General features: G+C 34.4%; 1 protein-coding gene across 1 annotated transcript in view; it reads left to right on the top strand.

Moving 5' to 3' along the window:
- Prkg1 (protein kinase cGMP-dependent 1) overlaps positions 1 to 10,245 on the top strand; it is a 1,151,812-nt gene that overhangs the window by 370,836 nt on the left and 770,731 nt on the right. The window contains exon 3 of the mRNA XM_010606291.3: positions 1,221 to 1,334. Within this exon, the coding sequence (XP_010604593.1) occupies positions 1,221 to 1,334 (114 nt within the window). The remainder of the gene's footprint in view (positions 1 to 1,220; positions 1,335 to 10,245) is intronic.

Below are 10,245 nucleotides of genomic sequence, written 5' to 3'. Positions count from 1 at the left end.
AAAAAAAAAAAAAAAAAAAAAAAAAAAAAAAAAAAGCCAACTATTGCAGCAAGCACACAAAAGAGTAATTAGACATCATTGAAGGAAGGCTAAAGTTTAGCAAATACTGAGTAGCATTACTTGCTTTCTGTCAGGAGCCAATTATTTTGCCAAGCATTAGGCTTTTCTTCTGTAGACTGTGGGTTAGTAATTTGGAGGAATAAAGTAAGGCAAGAGGATTGAGTTTACAATACATTGTGTTGCTCTTTTATTTCTCCCCTGAATGTGTTAGGTGATACAATACATTTTGAGCCTACATAGCTACGACTTTATTAAAAATGCATTTCCCCCCAATTCTTTCAGGAATATCATTTTCCTTACTTGTATGCAACAAGGTATGTCCAGTGTATAGTGTTTCCTTAGCATTTTATTTTCTGAGTTCTTTGAGGAACTTATGCATCCTTAATGCCTCTTTCTTTCCCTTAAACTTTATAGTTTGTTTTGCTTGACAGTCAGTGTTACATGGCTGGGAAGCAGAAAAATAGTCTTGCCTAAGTTAGATAAGATGTTTACAAATAAAATGATACTGTGAGCTGCAATTAAATGATGCCCACGGGTCAAAGTAATTTCCCTCTTCATAATAGCCACCTTACTCAAAATGAGAATTCTCAAGTATGAACTGTGCTGTAGAAAATGTATCTACTTACACAAGGTTTTTTTTTCCAGATTTAATTATTAAAATTGGAATTACCATGGCTCACTAATATTACATTTGGAGTAATTTCATTATGTTTATGTATCTGTCTTCATCTTTTCCTGGTCTTTTCTTTGCATCTCATCTCAAATCTTATTAGTGACAAATCCAAGAAAAAAGGAGGGTTTCTTGCCATACATATTTTACTCCATTGCTTGCATTTGGTGGGGGGGAATTTTTGAGACAGGATCTCACTGTAAAGTTGAGACTGATCTGGAACTCACTATGTAGCCCCGGCTGGTTTCAAACTCACAGCCATCCTCCTTCCTCAGCCTCCTGAGTGCTGGGATTACAGGTGTGTGCCACCACGCCTGGCTGGTACTATCGCTTGCACTGTATCTTGGTGACAGCTTTGCTTTAATTGGTAACTTGCATTTTGAGAAGCAAGCCTAAAATTTTAAAAATCTCATCCTAAAAATGCAAGAAAGAGAAAAAGAAGGAGTATGGGAGAGAATTAAGATAACGTGTCTACCCCTGTCTTTTGTAGATGGGAAGGTTGAAGTGACCAAAGAAGGCGTGAAGCTGTGCACCATGGGTCCCGGGAAAGTGTTTGGAGAGCTGGCCATCTTGTACAACTGCACCCGGACGGCGACCGTCAAGAGTAAGACTACTTTTGCAGTTTCCAAATGTTCTCAGTGTCTTCTTTCTCTAAACCTATGAGGTGTTGATTTAAGTAATTACTGATTTACTCTTTGCAACTTTATGAATTCACATTCTGATTTTTACCTTGTAGTATAGTTGCAGTATTTATTTTCCTCCTAAAGAGACATTGCTAACAATCGGTTCTGCAATAATTTACATTTTATTTATAAAATTTATAAAAGTTATAACTTTGACCAAGAATTCTCATAATTAAGATTTTTAAGTGGCATATTTTCTAAGTTAGAAGCAACCAGGAGTAAGACCTTTGCTTTTTCAGCCTTTAAATTCTCAGCATCATGTTTAAGAAATTTTTACATGTCTATCTTAGATTATGGTCCCCACATAAATCACACTTGTTGATTCAGTGGTTTAGAAAAAGTAAGAGGAAAAAATATTCTTCTTCTCATTCAACTATCACGAGTAAGATACATCCTGAATCCTAAAATGGCATCTGAATGTATTTTTGTCTTCAGCTGCTCATCAAGCTGTATATTATAGCATTTTTCTTTTCTACTGATTGGGCTTATTTTAAATCGGGCAATAAAGCGGCTTGTTTTCCTAATTTTACATGTATGTGTATGTATGATTTCTGTTGCAACTTTTGTTGTTTTGTAAAAGCAGCTGCAATAGTTAGAAAAAATTGTTTAAAAAATTCTTCCTGAATAAGGACATAATGACTATACAACAAACAGAACTGAATGCAAAAGCCAACCATGCAATATTCATTGGATATATAGGCAGACTTGTATGCTTCATGTTTGAAAAGTCTTTCTTACGCATTATCTTACGGATGATTTCTCATGACATGCTTTGATTAGATTTTGCTGTTTAAAAAACTGCTAGTGGCAAAAATCACAAATTATTAGTATCAATTAGTTTTGTCTGGATGCTACTGATCATTTTTTTCTCCCAAAAGTACAGAGTATGACTAGAACTGTGACACTGAAAATGGGTGGTAAAGAACTCAAGAATGTATGACCATCCAAAAGTTTCAGAAATGATCTTGTATGTCTTGTTATTGAGTCACCTTTATATCCTTGAATTACTGTGACATCAGTTGGATGTTGTACGTTGTACTGGTACTCTTTTTGAAGAAGTCCTTATTGGCATCTGATTCATAATCTCAGGAAGGAAAGGATTTTTGTATTTTTTGGTAGGTAGTGTCATTTTCTTATCTCATGTGATCACGTAGTTATGAGTCAAGGAGTAATGAGGTCCAGTGAAACTTAACATAATCTGCCACAATTTTAACATATTGTAAGCTGCCTTACATGGACTAAAGAATGACTTCATTAAGTGCAATAAATTTTACTATTGTGCTTCATTTTCAAGGAAATACATTTATTTTATAGCCAAGAAGGCAGAGAATTCTGATTAAAGCAGGCTTTCTTAGAATTGTGAATAATGAGTTATTGTTTTAAAATATTTCAGCCCTGTGTACTGTTCATGTAATCTAATGGAAACTTATTAATTTTCCAAAAATCAAAAGGTAGTATTACTATGCTTTATACTTTTAAGTAGAGTGAATTCTTATTAAAGCAATATTTTAATAGTCTACTTAAGTGAATTTTATACAACTTTTTTCAGAAGTTGATTGCTTTGCTTTGTAAAGATCACTTTTTAGGTTATATAAAATGGTGTTCATTTTCACTATCCTTTATGTATTCATGTTTGCCTAATTGAAGTGGACACTATGCATCTGATTTACTAAGAATCTGAGTGTCGAATGCAAATTATAATCCTGTTTCAGTATCCGAACATCATAACAGGAAATGAGTGATGGTGGGTATTTTTAATGCAGACTAAGATACTGAAGAGTATACCTGTGTGAATGCCGTGTAGTTTTCTTCACAATGCTTGTTTACTATCTGGAGGTTGGATAGAGAAAAGACTGTAGAGTATATGGTGTGTAAGTATATCTCTGCATTTACAGGTGAAAGGCTGTTGAGCATGAGTAAGAACGGATATATGAGAATTGTTTCTTCTGAATGTTGTGTAAGAATAATAAGTAGTGAATAATGATTATTGTTCAGAATAGTTTTGCCCTGTCTTTTCAACTATCCAGGGAAACAGGACTTGTGACTATGGGTCTTAAATACCATTTTTCTGTAGGTTTAAATTAAAACTTCACCTTGAACACCGTAACTCTGTTTTGTTTGGTTTTGGTTTGGTTTTGGTTTTTTGAGACAGTGTCTCATTATGTAGTTGAGACTGACCTGGAACTCACTATGTAGCCCAGGCTGGTCTTGAACTCACAGCAATCCTCCTGCCTCAGCCTCCCAAGTGCTGGGATTGCAGGCGTGTGCCACCATGCCCGGTTTGAACACTATAATTCTGATTAGATTCTATTGTAGGTGCTACTTGTGCATAATGACTGCAGAATATAACCCTCTAATGATAGTTTACTTTTTTGATGTGATATTTTAAAAACATCTTTAAACTTTTAGGACTGTATAGATCCAATACAGTAGTCAAGTTACATTAACCTGTTAATTTCTTCCCTGGCATCTTGCCAATGAGGGCCATTTGCCATAACTCTCAAAATAGATCCATTTGGTTGGGTATAATAGTCTGAATCTTGGTAAAATATCCTTCCAAATTATGTTTTTTTTTATTCATGTATTTTTCTTTCTGTTTGCCAAGACCTATGTCCTTTACTCCAAGCATTAAAAAAAATTTTTTAGTCCACCTTTGTAGTACAAAATAATTGTATTCCTCATGGAAAGTTGGCACCTGTATATAACATCTTAATTCTTTTTTTAAAAAAAATTATCTCTACCTCCCTTCATCTCTTGGTCCCCATCCCTATTCAAAACACACACACACACACTCTCTCTCATTGTCTTTTATTTTTCTCTTAATTTGTATTTTGGGCTTTTCAGAGAAACTGTGTGATATTTAAACTGTATGTCTGCTTTATTTCACTTAACATTATGGTCTTACGGTGTTTCTATTTTCTTACCAATGACTCGAGTTTATCCTTTATGGTAATGCAGCAGTACTCATTTTTTTTTTCATTATTGTAAACATTAGTGGTTCTTTCTCCTTCCTTCCTAGGTTTGACTGAAGGCTGTTTAGCATTTTAAAGTGTTTGTAATCTCACAGTGGTAACTAGATCCTGGGTGCCAGGCTGGCAGTCTTCAATGTACACGAGTTATTTCTTAAGAGAACACTTTTTGAAATTGTATCAGGCCATGAATAAATTTCAGTAACTTTCCTAATGATAAATATGATCACAACAAATGTGGTTTTTCCACGTTAGGATATAAAAATAAGAGTCTTAAATTTCTAGAGATCAATATATGCTATAAAATATGATAAACTTTTTCATAATGATCCTGCGGAAAGAACCAACATAGTAGTTCGAAGCACGTTCTTTTTAAAAAAATTGTGGAAAAAAATCAATTGTCATTCTTCTGAAAATAAATAAATGTATGCTGCTAGTTTTTATAGCACTAAGAGGAAGACCTGGTAACTCTAGGAAGAGTAATTTTGAAAAATCAAAGCCATAGTGATATGGAATGAAAACAAAATCATGGTATAATATAGATAATCTATTCATTGCCAACTCTTGTGTTAACAAAGCAACACCACCGATTTTCCCCTGAGGAATGAAGATGTGAAAATACATGACATTAACATTGTATTGGAAACAAAAACTAACAACTGTGTTGAGATCATTTTTATGGCTTCAACAACCTCAAGTTTTTTTATTAACTGTTATACTAAAATTGTCACTTTGATTGTATTGGATCAATCATAAATATGTGTAGAATGCCATGGGAAATAAAACCATCAGGTGTTATTCTTGGTTTCCACAATGCCAAATAATTAATGTTTCCTATTTATTTGAATTTCAGATATGTTGGCCTTCTAGAGTGTGAGTTTTACTATTGGTTTTTAAATGTTAGGAGCAGAAACTTTCACATGTTTATTCAACCCCTTCTGAGTACTCAGTTCCCATACCCAGAAGCAGTTATTGTCCCATTTCCCTAAAATGTCCTCGCTGGTTGTGGTTTCACTATGCTCGTAAATCATTATCAATTTGTATTTAGCCTGGGCCTTTTACCTTGCGTTTGTGCTCAGGGTTCTTCCAAACAGTTGCAGTTATTGGAAATTTAAAAATAGAGAGTCAAGGCATTTAGTTTCTAGTAAGAGAAGGATTCACCCTTTTCATGAATTTGCAGAACATTTATGCTTTTGTTTTGTTTTTCTTGGATTTGCTATGAACAGTTCTCAAATTTACATGTGGCACTTTATGTGGCTTAATATGTGACTCTTTGCCCCATCTTGGTTTATAAATGAATTGCGGAATTTTTGTTGCAGGTACTAAATTAAAGTCTTGCTAACCTTAGGAAGGAATTACACTTATTGCCTTCCATTGACTGAGGGGGATGACTTTTGCCCAAGAAGCACTGCCAACCTATGACTGTCGACTGGGCTGATTCACTGGCTTGAACCGTCTGGAAGTAGTTTCATATAAATCATAAATCAATTTGATTATAATATTTGATTGAATTTCCAGCTCACCATGTCCCAAACCTTTGTAATGTATTATTCAAGTGGTCACATTTAACTTCATTCAAATTAAAAACTCAAGACTAAAAAAAAGGTACTTTGTAGAAAAACATCTTGATGCTAGGTCATGATGATCACTGTAGAAAGCTCTCAGAAGTACACCCACTTTTTGTGTGATAGATATTTTGTGAAGTTCTCTGGGCACTATATCAATTATTATTTCACCTTAGATTATTTATAACAAGAATTTAAAACTTGCTCAATATTAAAATACGTCAGTACTGACACAACAAAGCCTAAACAGACTATTAAAAAAATCGGGCAAATTGATGACTTTTATAACATCTGGTAAAAATATTTTTCCTGCCTCAGTTGGAATCTTTCCAAGTTTTATACTTAAGCTTCTTAGGAAGTTCGTAGAAGTGAAGTAGAAAAATTAGTATATTTTAATAAGTGTCATAGACATTTTAAGAGCAAAGTTTAAAAGTTGGATTTTTCTATTTATTTTTGCTTTTAAAATAAGTTTGAATGTCTGTAGTGAGAATGTTTATAGATTCCCTTGTGTTTCTGTTTCAAACATTACATTAGTCGACCTTAGCCAACTCTCAAACACCAAAAAAGATGAATAGGAACAAAGTGTTGAGATTGGACCAAGATTTTTTTCTCTAATAACTCTTTGTGCTATAAATATAGTGCCTCTGCCTAAGATCTATGCTATATACACCAAACGTACATGTCACGCCTTTTATTGGTAGAGGAATTAAAGGCGTGAATACAAATTATTATTGCCAATGCAAAGGAAGCAGAGATGAGGCACTTTTAATAGGTATAATCTTTGAAAATTTCTTAAGACGTTAAATTAAGAAACAAATCAGATACTTCCTAGAGAATATTATCAAGCCTCATGAAGCATCATGTTCATGATAATGTACAGTCCCTTGTGAAAATGAAGCAACACCGTGAGCACAAACAACTACTGTGCATGCAGTTATGACGTGGCTTTCATGAACACTTGTAGCTACGTGTTGGCGTCCTGTTTGGGCCATTGCAACAGCAGAAGAGATGCCTGCGAAAATGAGTTTCTGTTCTGCCTTTGAGAATAAATGATAAAAGAAAAAAATGCTTCTTTTGCCTTTTCCCAGTTTAATGTAGTCTTTCTACTGAGAATCCTGAAAAGACAGAGAAGACACAAAATAAATTTAGGCTGGAGATTACTGGAAACATGCCTCTGGTTACAGAAGAAATAGTCCACTGACTTCCCAGAAATCTTATTATCCTGGATGACGAGCCGAGCAGTGTATTATGACAACACCTTGGGGAAGCAGGGGGTAGGTACGCTTGTTTAGTGAGTTAATTAGAAAGGAATCCTTATAAAATTTTCATCACATTTACCTATTAAAGAATACTGTGAGATTAGTATCCTAAAATCCAATTGTGTAATACCAGACAATAAATTTTTAAAATAAAGGACCAATTAAAGAGCAATAAATGATGCCACAGAACAGATGAAAATGAACAAAATGAATACACACAGAAGCTATCTTTTAATCTCCTTCCTTTATTAAATTGATTAAAAGTGAATTTCAGAGATGGGAACAATGATTACATTTTTCTTTTATTGGTGAAGGTTCCCCCTCTAGCTTTAATATTATAATCAAATTGATTTATGATTTATATGAAACTACTTCCAGATGGTTCATGCCAGTGAATCAGCCCAGTCGACAGTCATAGGTCGGCACTGCTTCTTGGGCAAAAGTCATCCCCCTCAGTCAATGGAAGGCAGTAAGTGTAATTCCTTCCTAAGGTTAGATAGATTACTTTCTTCCTCTCTCTTTAATTACTCAATCATTGATTATTTTGAGAATTCTATCTCTCCAGAAAATATTCAGGATTTAACTGATAAGATATTAGTATTTTTAAACATCTTGAACCATTAATGATAAATCTAATAAATGGGAAGACAAGATTGATTTTTTAAGCAATTTTGTTAATCCTGTAGAAGTAGCAGTTTTCCCACAACAACCTTTCCTCTAAGAAATGCCCACACAGTAAAGCTGGCTCCGTTTTTGGCATAGCCAATCTTCACGTATTTAAGAATGTGCTAAGCAGCAATTTTAGTATTTGCTCAACTTATTTGAAGAAAAAACAAAGCAGTAGTATGAGTCAATACTATACTATCTGTAATTACTTTTTAAAACAGAAATTTTTCCTGCCCATACATTGTGATGAATTTCTAATGAGTTCTTCAGTAGTCAAACAGATAACTGTTGAGGGCTGTGGGCGATGCGCTAGGCTCAGAGTTTTGAAGTAGAGGGTGGCGTTTCTCTTGAACTAATGCTAAGCAAGTAAGACCTAGAGTAATTAAGTAACAGTTCCAGCATCATAAGATTAGAGGACCATGGGCCTGCATCCCTGTGCTGCTGCTGTCACAACTTTTACCTTTTGTTTACAGAGGTTTATTTCCTTTTAAGTACAAGTGCATCTGTAAAACTACTATTGGCCTGAGGACTTCACTTTCACACACAAAAATTTATACAACACATTACAATTTTTCAAACTTTTAAAAATCTTAAACACAATCCATATTATGTGCATCTATTGCACAAGGATAAATCCAATAACTTTGATGAGAGGCTCCTAATTTAACACCTAGAGACATAATGAGCTATCAAAATCAGTGACATGATTTAGTTTTTGCAGGGCATTGAACCCCTTTTAATAGTTTAATTAAAAAAAACTTATGGCTTTAACATTTGAGACCTTGCTAAGTAGTTCAATATTTCTTTCATAAAAACCTCTTAAATAAGGACTTTCTTTAAAGTAGAAATCATGAAAATGTACACAGCATTTCAAACACAAAGAAGAATAGGAAAAGAAATGTTTGCTATGTAACAGAGTAAAAAGTTGAGTTCTCGTGACAAATGAGTTAGCCTTTATTTTCCCCTTCAATCCCCTCTGACTATTGAGGAAATGTAACCTTACCACTTCAGTGGTGAACCTCAGAGGCCACTCTTATGGGGTGTCCTTGTTGACTGGATACATTTCTAAGTACAGTTGTAGCTTGTATCCACAGGGCACAGAAGTTATACACCTCATATACAATGGTGTATCCTTCCATATCCTCAAGTCATGCCTGAATTACTCATAACACTACAACATAAGGTCACGTGAAGCGCTTTTTCAGTATTTCTGATGTGCAGGTGGTTGAATGTGCAGATGTAGAGGACTGACTATAATTGCACCTACAGTGCATTATAATTTATTACCTGACAGGTGAAGGGAGGGCAGGGACAGGGGAAAAAATGAGAACCAAGACCTGTCATGTAAAGGTACAAGATCCCAATGATGAATGTAACTGTACTGTATACCTAAAATGTACCAATAAACTCAATTAAAAAGATAATTTATTACCTGTCATCCATGCAGTATGTAATGTAATCCTCAAAATATCTTAGACTAGTAGGTGAGAGATTTGAAAAAATACAGCCCAAGATCATAGAGTCTATTAGTATTGCTCATAAACAGATTCTCTGATGCAAACTTAGGTGCTGGTATTTGAAGCTCTTGCTCCTTCTCTCTCACCACATGTCCTCCTAATAATGCCCTTAGTACGCCAACCATAGCTAAAAGGTGAACTCTTGATTAGACCACTTCACAGGTTTACTCCAGTGTTTTTCAAATTGTAGTCCGCAGAATAGCTGCATCAGCATTACCTAGACATTTGTTAGAAATGTCAAATCCCTGCATCCGTGACCTGTAATATCAGAAATTTTGATAGCGGATCCCAGATCAATGTCTAACAAACCTTCAAGTGATGTTTCTAAGTTTGAGGACTACTGATCTATATCTCGCATGTACTTAATTAGTGTTAAACCACACATGTACATGCTTTCACATGCATCAAATTATCTTCATTGATAAATTTGATTATATAAATTAAAATTAGGACTGTGGGGTCAGTGTTATTTTGGCAACATTGTAGTTTTTGTTGATGTTTTATTGCTGTTGAGTGTAGATATTAAGGAGAGGTTTTTTTTTTCTCTCTCTCTCTCTCTCTTAAGGCATGGGATAGCCTTAGAAGAGTGCTAGCATTAAGAAGACAACATACTCTTTTGAAGAATAGTAAGAAGTAAGATTAAAAGAAAGACAGGTTGAGAAGGAAAGAAAAAAATTAAAAATCATGGACTGCTGGATCATGTTGTTTACAAAAATCACTTTTGGACTTATTGAATCTGATAACTAGTATGGTGGTAGGAAAACAGCAAAGAGAAAATTTCATTGATTTTCTATTTTTGTCTTTCATTGCCGTACATATAGTCTGAATTAGATGAAAATAAATGTGTGTGTGTGTG

The sequence above is a fragment of the Fukomys damarensis genome, unplaced genomic scaffold (genome assembly GCF_012274545.1).
Source record: "Fukomys damarensis isolate Sample0158 unplaced genomic scaffold, DMR_v1.0_HiC HiC_scaffold_20, whole genome shotgun sequence".
In the NCBI taxonomy this organism is placed as follows: Eukaryota; Metazoa; Chordata; class Mammalia; order Rodentia; family Bathyergidae; genus Fukomys; species Fukomys damarensis.
This window is presented reverse-complemented; position numbering and strand designations above follow the sequence as displayed.